Source organism: Schistocerca nitens, chromosome 1 (genome assembly GCF_023898315.1).
Source record: "Schistocerca nitens isolate TAMUIC-IGC-003100 chromosome 1, iqSchNite1.1, whole genome shotgun sequence".
NCBI lineage: Eukaryota > Metazoa > Arthropoda > Insecta > Orthoptera > Acrididae > Schistocerca > Schistocerca nitens.
This window is the reverse complement of record NC_064614.1, coordinates 380,081,756-380,098,912: the sequence shown is the minus strand read 5'-3', so window position 1 is coordinate 380,098,912 and position 17,157 is coordinate 380,081,756. Positions and strand designations below refer to the sequence as shown.

Below are 17,157 nucleotides of genomic sequence, written 5' to 3'. Positions count from 1 at the left end.
CTTCTTCGCTATTTTTTAGCCTTCAATTGTGTGCTTACTCTTTCACAGCTTTCATCGAAGCTGATCAACTCAGTTGTAGAGGACGAACGGTTAATCTTTAGCAGCCTCACCGGAAACAAAATAGGTGACGCTTCAGGTCAACCTCTCATGGAAGGCGACGTAAGAAAAAGCTGAAAAACTGGAGCAGTACTATAGAACTGACTGGACTAGCGTATGATACAGATTTCGCTTAGAAAAACTCTGTACTTTGTCCTAAGAAATCTTAGGTCTTCCACTCGACTTTCCTACCCTGATATCACGTATTCACGTATTGCATCATAATATCACTGCTATTGCTTTTAAAAATGTAAGAAACTACAATGGTTTATGACAAAATTTGTAATGCAGTTTTGTCATATATAGACATGGTTGGAGATCGCGACTGTTATATAAAGTAAATTGTTGATGGTGTACAGCAAACAGCCACAAATTGGTTATAAGTTAATTTATTCAAAAAGTCCCGTTACCGGTTTCGTTTTTTTTACAATTCGTCATCAGACCGTGTTTTCATGTTTTCACCGGTTATGTTTATACACTGGTTTCCTGTGATTTGCCCTAGAATAAACAATAATTTACAAATTACAAACGTGTAATGGCTGGTTCAAATGGCTCTGAGCACTATGGGACTTAACATCTGTGGTCATCAGTCCCCTAGAACTTAGAACTACTTAAACCTAACTAACCGAAGGACATCACACACGTCCATGCCCGAGGCAGGATTCGAACCTGCGACCGTAGCAGTACTGCGGTTCCGGACTGAGCGCCTAGAACCGCGAGACCACCGCGGCCGGCACAAACGTGTAACCATAATGGTTGCACGGCATCTTTGTGTTGGGATGCAACTTATGTGAAATGTCCATCTGGCGCATTGGTACTAGCAGTTTCCTTGCAATGAAATACATTCTCAAGGATGTTTGTATTTTCACAGTCACAAACGATACTGCGTTGTAAACCATTTTCGATCGGTCACAAAATGAAATGTTTTGATTTATAGCATACGGAAACATGTTCAGGGTTTGCTATAAATCAGAACATACGGTGCACATTGAAAATTCGTTTTATGGCAGAACTAAAGTGATTTACAATGCAGTGCAACGTTTTTAACTGTGAAAATACAAATATCCCTGAGAATGTACTTCATTGGAAGAAAACTGGTAATACAAAGGCGCCAGTTAGACATTTCACATAAGTTGGGTCCAGCACAGATATGTAGTGCATCCATTTTAGTTAAACGTTTGTAATTTGTAAATAATTTTTTATCCTAGGGCAACTCACAGGAGATCAATGTATAATCAGCATTGACAAAAGCTTGAAAAAACTATCTGATGATGAATTGTAAACAAATTCGAAACCGTTAACGACACTTTCTGACTAAAGTAACCTAAAACCAATTTGTGACTGGTTGCTGTACACCATCAACAAAAATTTGTAATTGTATATTATCGGTTCCTTCTCTGTCACTGGCACTGCAGCGCGTACAGTGAAATAGCCGTAAGGACTATGCATCGCGCAGACACTATCTGATCAAATGTTTTCGGACAACTGTGTGTGGACATTAATGTGGAGTGCGTCCACCATTAACCGCTATGACGACTTCTGCTCTAGTGGTGACACCTTCTGAGGAGGAATGGCAGTGGATTCTTCCTCAAGAGTCGAGTCCAGAAAAGGTAGTCAATTGGACGCTGCGGTCTGGAGCGAAGTCTATGTTCTAACCCATCGGAGAAGTGTTCCATTAGTTTCACGTCGGGACTGTGGGCAGGGTAGATCGATTCAGAAATGTTGTTATCCGGAAACCATTGCCTCACAGATGCTGCTTTATGGCGGGGTCAATTGTTTCCCTTACGCAAATCGTCTTCGTACAGTTCCTCTACTGTGCGCAGTGCTGTAAAACGTATTCATATCTTTCCGCATATAGCGTATTCCTAAGCGAAATACGTCTATCCTGCCCTAACTACGAAAACCACTCCCATACTTTAACACGACCTCCTACGTACTAGTGTACCTTACGGAGAAGGACAAGCAGAGGTCTGCAGCAACAACAGACATTGTCACACAAATAAACACACACACACACGAGTGCGCGAGCCAGTAGAGGGAGGGAGGAAGGGGGGTGGGAGACAAGAAGAGCGCTGAGAAAGAGAAAAACGTATGAGCCGATAAACACGACATCGAATAGAATGGAGAGGAAAAAAAGAGATAATTTGCAGACTCACGGACAGATAATTGCCACATGGAATTTCAAAGCTTATTGCGTGATGAGTCACTATCGAGAGAAAGGCGTAGCTGACTACGTGCCTCTGTCACGCTCTTTCTGATAACCGCCATAAAGAGGTTTAAAGAAAGAACACCATCAACGTAATAAACAAGACACTGAGGCTTTATTGGGCCGTGATTTAAGTTACACAACAGATTATTAAAGTTTCAGCAATTTTATGTAATCCACCTGTAATCTTACAAGACTTAAAGGCATAAAATAAAATCTTGATCGAATTTACGCAGTATCTGATGCCAAGAGTGATCATATCCCAGACAATTTTCTGAACTTTAGAATTCTAACTACAAGCATATAGAGAGCCGTGGTGGCTGCCTTGCAGTAACACTGTAACTGCTACTGCTGTCGAAATCTATGTTGTGCGATGTCACCCGAACTAATATTTCAGAGTGCAGTGTTGTGAACCTGCTGTGAATTCTTTCACAGAATAAAACGTTGAAGCCGAACTCTTTTGTTCCGTTCACTTAATTGAAGTATCTGAATATTGATCGCTGACTGACTCAAGTTTCTTTTTTCCTTTTAAGATATTCTTCTAACTGGTGTGATGTGGACCGCAATGAATCCCTCTCCTCTGCCAATGCCAGACTCTTCACCTCGGAGTAGCACTTGCTCCCAATGCCCTAACTTATTTGTTGGATGTACTGTAATCTCTGTCTTCACCAACTGTTTCTACCCTCTACAGCTCCCTCTAGTACTGTGGAAGTTATTGCCTAATCTCTTAATACATGCCAGTCTCTATTGGTCTCACAGTGGAGAGGATGTCGAGTCCTAAACTTATTTCCGTCTCTTAATATATGTCTTATCATCCTGTCCCTTCAACTTATCATAGCCGTCGTGTCTCCTGTCTATTCTATTTTTAAGGAGTACGTGTACGTGAGTCAAATGCTGTTCTCTAGTGATTTTTTAAAAAGTTCTCGGAATCAGGTCGACATGGATACATCTGTTAATATTACTCGTCTGTCTCATTCGCGAAAATAATTGAGTATCCAAAAGTAATGATTTCCGATAGCCTGTCCGAAGTAAAAGCAATTTTGTCGGAAGGGAAAAGGTATTCACTGCAAACGCAACCGCAGATGGTTTATAAGAGTCGCAAAACGTCTGTGAGAAAGTTTTATTTCATTCGCCAGAGGATATGAGACGCCACGTTACTTTTGAATGCGGATGTTTTTCAGACTGCTCAGGTGATTGTCTGCATTGACTTCAAAAGTACGCTTCATAGACAATAATGTAACTGCCACATATGTTGTCTCTTTACTGTACCACTTATATGCAACCTTGTCCATTTCGGGAATATAACATAGCAGGTGATCTGTGCCCATCCGCTTTTCATTTTACCTACTCTAATTTAGTCGCTGGATTTCCTGCAAGAAGGCACTGTTAGAAGGAATAGCGCATACACTTCGACTGAAATCAAATTCCAGCTACATTTTCTGAACATTTGCAAGGGACGATTCTTTTCAACAGCTACTAACTAAAACAGTTTAGCGTCCAAGAGACGTTTTCGTATAGTTAATTACACCTGTCACGAAGCGCGGAGTCTGTTTTGAGAGTCCCACGTGCACTACTTGAGAAGAAAACCATCCGCCGTCACACCGTTCTTCTTCAAACCCATCTCACTTTCAGAACGACATATTCGACCCACTTCATTTCGTATCTATTGTTCACTCCAGAATCTCTGAGATACGTGGCACGCTCAAGGGCTTGCCACCAGCGATGTTGTTGAACGCCAGCGGTCCTTTTAGCCAAGTTGTTACCATCACAAACCATCTGCCGAAACAAAAGAGTCGGCCGTCAGTCATTGTCAAATCCATTTCGCAGAGAGCACTTGTCTATAAATGACTAAACTGCAGCGAACTGTCTCGTAATAGAAGTAGCATTTTTCCATATACTGTGCATAGCAGATACTCCATGAAATACAGGGTGAGTCACCTAACATTACCGGTGGATATATTTCGTAAACCACATCAAATACTGACGAATCGATTCCACAGACCGAAAGTGAGGAGAGGGGCTAGTGTAATTGGTTAATACTAACCATAAAAAAATGCACGGAAGTATGTTTTTTAACACACACCTACTTTTTTTAAATGGAACCCCGTTAGTTTTGTTAGCATATCTGAACATATAAACAAATACGTAATCAATGCCGTTTGTTGCATTGTAAAATGTTAATTACATCTGGAGATATTGTAACCTAAAGTTGACGCTTGAGTACCACTCCTCCGCTGTTCGATCGTGTGTATCGGAGAGCACCGAATTACGCAGGGATCCAAAGGGAACGCTGATGGACCTTAGGTACAGAAGAGACTGGAACAGTACATTACGTCCACATGCTAACACCTTTTTATTGGTCTTTTTCACTGACGCACATGTACATTACCATTAGGGGTGAGGTACACGTACACACGTGGTTTCCGTTTTCAATTACGGAGTGGAATAGAGTGTGTCCCAACATGTCAGGCCAATAGATGTTCAATGCGGTGGCCATCATTTGCTGCACACAACTGCAATCTCTGGCGTAATGAATGTCATACACGCCGCAGTACATCTAGTGTAATGTCGCCGCAGGCTGCCACAATACGTTGTTTCATATCCTCTGGGGTTGTAGGCACATCACGGTACACATTCTCCTTTAACGTACCCCACAGAAAGAAGTCCAGAGGTGTAAGATCAGGAGAACAGGCTGGCCAATTTATGCGTCCTCCACGTCCTATGAAACGCCCGTCGAACATCCTGTCAGGGGTCAGCCTAGTGTTAATCGCGGAATGTGCAGGTGCACCATCATGCTGATACCACATACGTCGACGCGTTTCCAGTGGGACATTTTCGAGCAACGTTGGCAGATCATTCTGTAGAAACGCGATGTGTGTTGCAGCTTTTTGGGCCCCTGCAATGAAGTGAGGACCAATGAGGTGGTCGCCAGTGACTCCGCACCATACATTTACAGTCCACGGTCGCTGTCGCTCTACCTGTCTGAGCCAGCGAGAATTGTCCACGGACCAGTAATGCATGTTCCGTAGATTCACTGCCCCGTGGTTTGTGAAACCCGCTTCATCGGTAAACAGGTAGAACTGCAACGCATTCTCCGTTAATGCCCATTGACAGAATTGCACTCGATGATTAAAGTCATCACCATGTAATTGCTGATGTAGCGACACATGAAACGGGTGAAAGCGGTGACGATGCAGTATGCGCATGACACTACTCTGACTCAGTCCACCGGCTCTCGCAATGTCCCGTGTACTCATGTGTGGGTTCATGGCAACAGCAGCTAACACACCAAATGCACCCGCTTCTCCTGTGACGGGCCTGTTACGGACCCGTTTGCGTGCTTCGACCATACCTGTTGCATACAGTTGGCGGTAGATGTTTTGCAATGTGCGGCACGTTGGGTGCTCTCTGTCCGGGTACCGTTCTGCATACACCCTGCAGGCTTCAGCTGCATTTCGTCGACACTCGCCATAGATGAGTATCACCTCCGCCTTTTCAGAGTTCGAATACACCATGGTCACAGTTCCTACAACACTACACTATCACAGACGTCTGGTAACACGGTGTACTACAGTTGGTCTGCGTGCGGAGACGAATAGCAGCAAGCGCTACATGCGGACACTGCGACAGCTAGACCAAACCACAACAGTGCACTACAGCCACACTCGTAAACGCGGTCGTCATCGTAAACATGTCCCTGCAGATGCTGCTCGCCGACCGTGGCCCGTGTTCGTTACAACACGCACTGAACGTCGGAGGTTTCAAGCGTCAACTTTAGGTTACAATATCTCCGGATGTAATTAACATTTTACAATGCAACAAACGGCACTTATTACATATTTGTTTATATGTTCAGATGTGCTAACAAAACTAACGTGGTTCCATTTTAAAAAACGTAGGTTTGTGTTAAAAAACATACTTCCGTGCATTTTTGTATGGTTTGTATTAAACAATTACACTAGCCCCTCTCCTCACGTTCGGTCTGTGGAATCGGTTCGTCAGTATTTGATGTGGTTTACGAAATACATCCAGCGCTAACGTTAGGTGACTCACCCTGTATAAGTTTTTGGCAAGAATCGTTGGTGTACAATATAGTACTGAATGTATTATTCGATAAATAAGCTGTCCATCAGCAACAACGTGCTGCAGCGTTAAAAAAACGGTGTCACGTAATTCAGCGGCGTTTTGGTTCCTTAACAATGCTCGAGCAGCTATCCACTTCTCAGGGACGATAGATTGCTCAGGACGGGCGTTCCAGCGCCCGTCTAGCTGTCCAGGTCCAGATCTTCCGCGTTATCCGTAAATCGGTCTGGTCCCTTGTTCAGGCTGCGTCTACCTTTCGTCACCATCCTTCTGCAATGAACCACTGTAATTAATGAAATGTACAACCTAATGTGTGTTTTTCAGTAATTCTGTTAGGTTGGTGCATAAGTTCGTTTTTGCTTTGCATGATAATATTCCGGTTCCTATGGGTTTCTTTACAGATTATCATTTTATATAGTTCTCCATTGATATTTGTATTTATATATTGTCTTTTATCATTTTGAGATAATGGAGCTGTGGACGCCAGAAATGGAGTGCCAAGTGCAGAGATTGGAAACTTCTTTTGTTTGAGTTCAATAGACGGGTGGCAGCAGTAGAGGCAACCATAAACATGTGTGGGGATAACGCCATTGGACAGAGCACGGGAAGAAAATGGTTTTCTCGTTTTAAGAAGAATCATTTTGACGTTAGTGACTCTCAACGTTCAGGGAAAACTTCGGAGTTTGATGAAGATCGTTTAAACGCATTAGTCCAGACTGTTCCACGCCAGTGAACACGAGGACTGGTAAATGTGATGAGCTGCGATCGTTCGGCCATGGTGCGACATTTTCATGCAGTGGGGAAGGTTTAATCATCGGGTGAATGTGTGCTGCATGTCCTAAGGAAAAATCACAAAAATCAGTGGGTTGCTATAAGTGGATCTCTGCTTGATTGTCATCAGGTGCTTCCTGAGCAACACCGACTATTCTTATTCTGTATCGTTTCTGATGATGACAAATGGTGTCTTTAAGCTAAAATAAGGGAAAGAAAGAAATGGCTGAGCCCAAACAAAGCAGTAACTCCCCGTACAAAGACCTGCGCGCGTCCACGAAAGATAATGTTATGCACCTGGTGGAACAGCGACGGTGTGGTGTTTACGAATTGATTCCCCGAGGTTTAACCATCACTGGTGATACTTAAAGTCAACAACCGGACGTCTTTCATAAGCAGTCCTAGAACAACGACCAAGAAGACGGCGTGAAGTGATGTTACTCTACTATAGCACGAACTCACGTTCTACTAGACTGACGAGAAACGTTATACTTGAGTTGTGTTGGGAAGTCATTCCAGCAGTTTGGTCCCTTAAGAATTCACACACATTTGAACATTTGAAGTCATTCCGCACCCACCTTTTCCACCCGATATTGCTGACTCACATTTTCACCTTTTCCGCTCTCTATCGAACAGCCTTCAAGGAACTTCCTTGCCGGACTAAATTAACATGACCCGACGAGTTTTTCTCCTCAAACACAAATGATTTCTACAGTCTTGGAATCGAAAAGTTACCCCAGCGTTGGGAGACTGTTGTGAACTGTGAAAAAGCACTCCGCCTTCAGGCCGCAAGTGGCCTATCGGGACCATCCGACCGCCAGATCGTCCTCAGCTGAGGATGCGAATGGGAGAGGCATGTAGTTAGCACACCGCTTTCCCCGTCGTTATGATGGTTTTCCTTGACCGGAGCCGCTACTATTCGGTCGAGTAGCTCCTCGATTGGCATCACGAGGCTGAGTGTACCCCGAAAAATGGCAACAGCGCATGGCGGCCCGGATGACCACCCATCCAACTGCCGACCACGCCCTTCAGCGCTTAACATCGGTGATCTGACGGGAACCAGTATATCCACTGCGATGAGGCCGCTGCAAAATTGTGAAAGAGAATATATTATTGATGACTAAAGCCTCTGTTATGTGTATCCGTTGCGTTTATTGAACTCACAGAAAAACACTGCCAATTTATGCACAAACCAAATATATAACTGCGAAGGATTGCTGTTTAGCGACGAGCTGACGCCCATAAAAATTTAAAATAGTCCAGCACAAACGTAACGCGATTTGATTTTTAAGAAGCACGTTACATTACTTGTAAACGCCGACGTCAGTATCCAGCTTAATTACGCCAGCTTTCAAGGTTGTCTTCTTTAACTTTAGTGAAACGTTACTTTTTTAATTAACTTTCCTGGTGACCTGACTAACAAGGGATCGTACGAACTTCCCCCTTTCGATCTGATGCATATTGACAGGGTGTGGCGCGGGATTAGCCGAGCGGTCTCAGGCGCTGCAGTCATGGACTGTGCGGCTGGTCGCGGCGGAGGTTCGAGTCCTCCCTCAGGACCGGCCGGTGTGGCCGAGCGGTTCTAGGCGCTTCAGTCTGGAACCGCCTGAACACTACGGTCGCAGGTTTGAATCCTGCCTCTGGCATGGATGTGTGTGATGTCCTTAGGTTAGTTAGGTTTAAGTAGTTGTAAGTTCTAGGGGACTGATGACCTCAGATGTTAAGTCCCATAGTGCTCAGACCCATTTGAACCATTTTATACCTTGTGTACGCGATACTACAGCCATCTGTGTATGTGCATAACGCTTTACCATGACTTTCGTCACCTCAGTGTATATTTATTATTGGCGCTTAAGGTTGCGGAACCAACTGCACAGACATTCTTCCAAGCCTAGTTAGGGCAACAAGCGGAAAGCATTCCAGACAGCTAGACTGGGACTATAGGTCAGATCTTCTCGAATGCTCGCCCATCTCAGTGATCATTGTGCCTCCACTGACACGCTGCGATGACACGCCTGGTCAGCCAGGCAGACCAGACGTTCCTCGCTGTGCCGGCCTTTGCTCCAGTCACGGCAGTCCAGCCACCACGCGCCGCCTCCCTCCCCCCTCCCCCACTCCACCGGCCCACACCAAGACACAGCTGGCGCATGCGCATCCGCGGTCGCGCCCGAGCGCTCCCAGCTGACAGGTCGTGACGTCACCCGCGGCCCGCGATGAGCCGCTGTGTATGAGGACGGCGTCCGGCCGCATCCTCGCTCGCCGCCCGCCAGCTCCGTGTGCCGGGCCACGCGGGCGCGCTGACGAAACTTCGCAGGTACCCGTCTCACCTGCGCTTCTGTCCTTTTAATCACGTGTCTCAGACGTGCAGCATTTCGTAAGAAAATAAATGCACGCAGCGGTTTCGAAGTTTGTACTGTGGCCAACGGGAAATAGTCGAGTACGAATGTGATAAAACCGGGCGATATCCTCCAAATCTAATCGGCAAGTGTTTATTGTTTGGAGGCGCCCTGAGATAAGACGTTTCCTTCTCGACGAGTTTGTAGCATACCTCAGTAATTGATAATACGAAAACGAGAAACAAAGTCGTATAAACAACTTTCTTAAAAGATACCTTCACATTTAGAGAATGGTACCGATGCAGAAAGTCCGCCTCCGTTGCTGAGTGGTCAGCGCAGCTGACTGCATTGCGCAGCACCCGGGTTCGATTCCCGGTATTGCCACGGATTTTCCCTTGGTCTGAGGTCTGGAACGGGATGCGCTTAATCTCGTGATGGCAGTTGTGGAGCTACTTGACCGAGTAGTAGCGCCTCCAGGAAGCGAAAACTGACAACGGCCGAGAGAGCGATATTTGACTCCATGCCCCTCCATGCCGCATGCAATGACGCCATTGGAGGAGGATCATCCGGCGGTCGGTTGGAACCGACGGGGCCGCTATGGCATGTGAACGGTGTTTTCAAGTATTTTCATGAGGTGATGCCCCACAGTCCTCATATATTTGAAAAATGTCATATTACCGCCTTGAGCTGCTGGTAAAATACTTTATTTACGCAATCAGTTGCATGGGGGCTTAATAAAAATATTAATGCAAATAATTTTAATTTTTTTTTTTTTTTTTAGTAGCTGTCTGTCCGATTACGAAGTCTCGTAACGGTTGGCCCTGACTGTTATTGTTACGCAATCTGACTGCTTAGAACAATAACAAAGAATGAAATGGAAATTTTCATTAACACAGTTAATTAATTAAGCCCCCAGCAACTATAAAAACAACGCAACAACAAGCACAAGAGTAACTGTTCTGTGTGTGGGAGTGTGACTCAACGTACGCATCTGGCACGGTTCTTCTTCAACAACACAACAATTTTTAAATAACATTATACTGAATTAATTAAAGAAAATACAAATACCATAATTACTCAAGAGAACCACAATTACACTCTAATCCAAGAACCCAAGCCAGATGCTTTGTTGACTGAACCTGTAATGACACATTATTTAAAACATGGAAATAATGAAAAATAAATCAAGTTTCGTTACCTTCATATATTGACCAAAATCACTCTCATAATTACAATATATCTCCACACCGCCTCGCTATTACCACATCTGAACAAGAACCTTTCAGTATCACATCTCAGCAAGCACTCCCTACTAGCACATCTGAACACCAACTGACTACTACGAGCTCTCGCCAAGCAGTGACTTCTAGCACATCTCAATAATGACTTCCCGTGGAGGCGGCGGAACAATGCTCTCTAGCGATCTCTGGCGCTGTGGCTCAGTGTAGCCACCTTTCACAGTTTCAGTCGTCTGACCATCATCAGGATGCTATATTCCAAAAATAATACGTATCACTGCAGACTTAAACTGTCACTGCTCTTTACCTGATGTAAATGTTAACAACAACACAGACGTAAATAGTAAGAGCGTGACGTTAGGCGAAATATAAAATCATTGTCGCCACGTTACACTGAAAATACCACTGAAGTATACCATAATCCAGTGGTGTCAGTCATTATGAAAACTACATATCACAAAAACGTAAATTGTTTACATTTGTACAGTGTAACCTGTTATCATATAGTAATATAAATTACAGTCTTCAGTTTTTATATACTATGTAATGTATATTACGATTTGATAACAGGTAACTCTGTACATATGTAAACCATTTACATTTTTATGATATGTGGTTTTCATAATAACTCACATCACTGTGTTACGGTATGCTTAAGTGATATTTTCAGTGTATAATTCAGACAATAATTTTGTATTTCGCCTAACGTCATGCTTTGAATACCTTTATGTGTGTACGTGAAATTTAATTATTGTACTTTGTTGTTAACATTCACATCAGGAAAATATTCGTGATAGTTTAAGCTTATAATGTTACTTATGTATTATTTTTGGTATGTAGAAACATAAAGATGGTCAAAATGACTGAAACAGCTAGTATAAATAAAATATTTTATTAGCAGCTCAAGGCGGTAATATGGCATTATTCGATGGAGTTTACGTTACTGATGGAGAAGGCCACTGTACTTGTACTCCTGCCTGTCGAACGGAAAAGAGTAGACAAATACAATTTACCCAGTCGAGCGGCCTGGTACGAAACTGAGTAGTTTAAGCTGTGGAATTGTCTGCCCCCGGTAGCTGAGTGGTCAGCGTGACAGAATGTCAATTCTAAGGGCCCGGGTTCGATTCCTGTTGTGTTGTCCTAATCATCATCATTTCACATCCATCGACGCACAAGTCGCCGAAGTGGCGTCAAATCGAAAAACTTGCACCCGGCGAACGGTCTACCCGACGGGAGGCCCTAGTCAAACGAAATTTTTTTTTATCTGTGAAATATTATGGCATGTCTCCATAATCGAAGTCACTAACGCACGCCTCTGTTGTGGCGCTTGACTCTGAGGTAACTGCTTCGAACTCTCTTCGTGTCAGAAATTCTCATCGCCAGTATTTGGTCGACGAGAAGACGTAATGGTGTACAGTTCTTGATCACCAGACTTCGAGCCAATGTTCTTGCTCAAGTTACAAACTTCTACTGAGTGAGGGTAAATGATATTGTAGATGGTGATCAGTCCATCAGACGGAGCCTGGCAGTCTCTTTGGTGATATTCGAGAGAAGTACGCTATGTGTAGCACCACGTTTCACCCTCTCGTTTCCATACAGTCATAACAACATGAACACTACACTACACTGTACAAGCACTCATAAGCCATCCACAAGTCGCATAACGTACGTGATACTCTGTAACCTGTTGGTGAGAGGTAACAAGACTTTGGCCCCAACGATCATCGGCTGAGTACGGGACTGATAGCTTAGAATGTTATGGGTAAGGAGAAGTAAGTGGCGCAAATAGCTATATTTTGCCCCTTCGTAGATTAAATCCGACTTTTCTCTTAGGCACCGAAAACTCCTCAAACACCTGTTCATTTACATAACCATCCAAAATAACTCAACGTTTCAGTGCAATGATGAACTTCACAAACATCCAGTCGTGGCGTCAACGCTGCAAATCGAAGCACCTAACTCAACATTTTCCATTTGTTGTTTGTCTGCGCCATTTTACATTTACTACATCAACACGATGGGAACGCGAATCCGTATCGAAATTATAGTCTGTCACTTCTTACATGGAAAAGAGAGAGAAAGAGGGTTCAAATGATTCAAATGGCTCTGAGCACTATGGGACTCAACTGCTGTGGTCATTAGTCCCCTAGAACTTAGAACTACTTAAACCTAACTAACCTAAGGACATCACACACATCCATGCCCGAGGCAGGATTCGAACCTGCGACCGTAGCAGTCGCACGGTTCCGGACTGCGCGAGAGAAAGAGGGAGGGACAGAGAGGGCGGTCTGGTGAATCGAAGAGGAGTTTGTGCTGTAAAGTCGGTTGCTATTAGCGTTTTATGCTTCAAGGAACTTTCCCACTCTAGAATCGTTTTTTCTCTCAAGAATTGCTAAATTCATTTCAACGTAAGAAACAAAGAAAAATTATTTGGATATAAGAAAAATGTGAGGAGGAAACAGGTACACAGCGCAGCTGATGACTAACTAATCTTCTTACGTAATTTCGTTTGACAGCCATATGAGTTAGCTATCTCCACGCCGTCCGCTATCTCCATCTATTGTTTGCCCGCCATTTGTGTGGCGGCGTGCTCGTGAAAGTCACTTGACAATTCACCAAGGTTCCTGTTCTGTTTACACTGCATGCCATCACCGTTGTCTGGAGTCTGTGTCGTCACAACGACAGTTCAAAGATCAGGTACCTATAAACGCCACACCATAAAATAGAATAACGTAAGAAAACTCAGACTTATACTGAAGGGAACCGACAACAGTTTTTCCCTCTCGCCGTCTGCTAGGTGACAAAAGTATCACTGCTTTACAGTGAACCCTCAGCTACACACTACCGTATTGCTTGCGGAGTAGAGAGTCAGATGTGGGACACATTTACAACACAGTTTACGGCGTGTGTTCGATGGCTTTTGCGATGCACATTAGAGGAGTCAAAATGATGCCTGCCTTTGAGTTGAAACCCAGGAATATATGCAAGTTTTGGGTGACTGATAAACTTTATTGGGGTTAATTGTGATGAATGAGTGATGCACCTTTCATATTGTGAGTTTTCTATTGTGAAAAGAAGACTTTCTTCACGTCACTCTAATACGAAGGTAGATTTATTTATTTATTATCTGCTTCATTCGTTGTCTTAAAAGATCTGCGAAGTAACCACTTACAAACTGAGGCTAGATAATTATCCATCGGTAGCATTGAAGAAATAAGATGCTCCGGTAAGCTACTGCGAATGTTGCCCCATCTGTCGCCATTTCATTTCATGCCTTCTCGGTAACTGTTAACCATTCTTGATTGATGCAGCAAACCATCTCGCAAAATTAGTCGTATAACTGTAAACTCACCACATAGTTCTTGTGTAATATAAATTTTTATCGGTAGTCGTTGACTGACTCATCTGCATCACTGACATCTTTTTCGCTGTAAGACGTTCGGTGGGACGATCGATTCAAAAGCAGAAACTGACACTTTATTCGTAAGGCACGAAAAATAATAGATTTGTATAGGAATAAAAACAAGTACCTTTATTTGCCTTTCACAATATGAACTTCCTTCACCGTTGTACCTCTCCGTTGAACACTGTTGAAAACACACACAGTAGCACGCAAACCTCAAGTTCTACCTCGCGACAGCTGGCGTCTTATTCCCGTGGTACTTGATTGTTTATAAATTCCGAAAAGTACCTATCGGAAGGAAGTAAAGGTAGACTGAGCAGGATGCGCAATATATCACAGCAACATTTGCAGAATTGTTTCGTCATGACTGCACCAAAAAACGCGATACTCAGCGACAACACACATTTTCTCGAAGAAATTCTACGATTGTTTCTTCAAGAGCAATTCCGTACCGTGCGTATAGGGAACTACTTCCCTTACAGGGAGACGACGCTGCAAAATTGTCTGTTAACCCATTACAACTCATCGTCCATGATAGAGGACACATAACGTGCGCTTTGAGGACGCTATAAGCAATGTATAGAGCACATACATTTTCAGTTGATGATGAATATCTCTCATCTGAATGTAGTTGCAATCATGTCGGCGCTGTAGCATCGTAAATTACGGCTTTTGACCCCAAACCGAATGCGAACTGCAGACAGCTGAAAGGCAGCTGAAAACATCAAGCGATATGATGGAATAATAGCAAATTACAAAACAATGCAGCTATATATTATTGTAAAAGAACTGAAATAATTCTACCATTTATTAAATAAGAATAAAACCCATTATCGAAATAAGAGCTACTTTTAAAGTTTAAGAAAGCGTTCTCCAGAAAACTGGTGGTGTTTAATCTGAAATATTGGCCTGAAAATGAGAAACTAGTTTAAGAAACTGCAAGTTTGATATTGAAATACGGCTAGTAGAAAATCAGAAAATAAGGGCTTGAAAGTGCTTGAAATTTGATTAAACAGAAAATTATTAAATATGAAATGATCGGCTAACATAGTACATGAAATATTATATTCCGTTAACGCAGAAATAAGAACTAGAAAATCAGTTAGTGCAAAGAAAGATTGATTTAACGAGTCTTATGGCATCGTACAATAGTTAATAGTACAGCGGCGGGCCGCTGTGGCAGAGCGTTTCTAGGCGCTTCAGTTCGGAGCCGCGCTGCTGCTACGGTCGCAGGTTCGAATCCTGCTTCGGGCATGAATGTGTGTGATGTCCTTAGGTTAGTTAGGTTTAAGTAGTTCTATGTTCTAGAGGACTGATGACCTCAGATGTTAAGTCCCATGGTGATTAGAGCCATTTGAACCAATAGTACAACGAAGTGAAGGGCAGGAAATTTTAGAAGGAGGGGGGGGGGGGGGGTGCGGTAATAGACGCAGAATAGGAAGAAATGGATGAAGAAAGGAAAGAGCTTGGCATCTTCACAACGGTACACTGCTGAATAAGCCACTTAGTAAAACTTCATCAGTCGATGAATGAATGACTTTAATATTACGCATTTCCGGATAATCCATCATAAAATATCATATAGCAGTCAGAGGCTCTCAGTTGTTTGAAAATTTCACTCGCACACTTCATGAAAATAATATGGAGGCGCAGTTCGTTTCAGTACATAAAATTATATTAATGATCGTAACATTAATTGTAGATGGCACGTTAGCTATACTGCATTCCCCTGATGTTGAATTTTTGGCTTACGACAAAATGATACCCAAAAATTTGCGAATGAGATTTACGACGTCGAAACTGGTCTTGTCAACAAAAATATCCAAACAGTGGATGTGGAAACATCAGTCATTATATTCGAGAACAAATGGAAGTCACAATGCCGCACAAAAAAGATCCGTGAGTACTTGAGTGGCACGACATGTAGATCGCAAGAGCAAGAGCGCCTACAGCTGGAGGGTTAGCGAAGTCCGCCTGCAGGCGAGTGCTTATGATTCGTAGCGTGACCCGGCGGGTCGTGTAACTGTCAGCAGGCACTGCCAGTGGTCTGGGGGCCCCGGGGTGTTTCCGTGTCGGACGGCATCCAAACACGCCTAACGCGCCTGCCGCCGCCCCATCCGCCGCAGAATATCAACCACTCAACTACTGTGCGCTGGCTTTCGTCCTGCCCCGCCAGTGTTTCTCTGTTACTAAAGTTATTTCAAGTATTTGCTTCAGCATTTGATTTGCCTTTTGCTTGTCAGTCGAGGAGATACGCAGCTGCTTTTCTTCAAGTTTAACTCAGTTTTCTGTAACTATGACTGCTATCTCTGATCACATCTTATTAGCAAATTTAGACTGGAAGTTTAGTTTATAGCGCTCTGCATTTTTAGTTGTGACATATCTCTGAAAATACATTACCCCAAATTACCTTTCGTATACAACACTGTTCGCTGCTATAATTATGTGTATTCGCTGTAAATTATAGCTGTTAACCTTAATGTCGAATATAACATGTTCTGGTTTTATTTTATATGCTCACAATGCGTCAACATATGCTATTACCTACATTCTATCAACGTGTTCTCTACCATTTTACTCTCTCTACACTCGCATAATCCTAACATTCCTCTCTGTTTGTTACAGCTATGTCTGGAGAACCCGAGGATACGAAAGAGCAAACCCAAAGGAATGATACAGGTAAGTTACTTCTTTGGCTTACTAGCGATACAGAATCGACGTTAAATACGGCGGACATTCGGGAAGCGCCTGACGAAGTTTGGTTATGCAACACGCAACGTAGCGGTGTATCGCTGGTAGCCAACAAACAGGCGCATCTAATAAGGACAGATAGGTAATTTCAAGCATGGTACAATGACCATGAATTTCAATTGGATTTTTACTGAGGACACAGTGGCCTTTAACTACGAAGTTACTTTTTTAAAAAATATTATATATCACCAATAAATAATCTATTCCACTGGATACTGATAGGTATGTAACGGTATGCTTTACGAAATAGAGTAGTAAAACTGAAACCAGAAG

At 43.3% G+C, this 17,157-nt stretch overlaps 1 protein-coding gene across 1 annotated transcript in view; it reads left to right on the top strand.

Annotated features, from left to right (window-relative positions):
* The window catches only part of LOC126248391 (uncharacterized), an 824,863-nt gene that overhangs the window by 367,203 nt on the left and 440,503 nt on the right, over positions 1-17,157 (top strand). Inside the window, exon 2 of the mRNA XM_049949378.1 lies at positions 16,759-16,812. Within this exon, the coding sequence (XP_049805335.1) occupies positions 16,759-16,812 (54 nt within the window). The remainder of the gene's footprint in view (positions 1-16,758; positions 16,813-17,157) is intronic.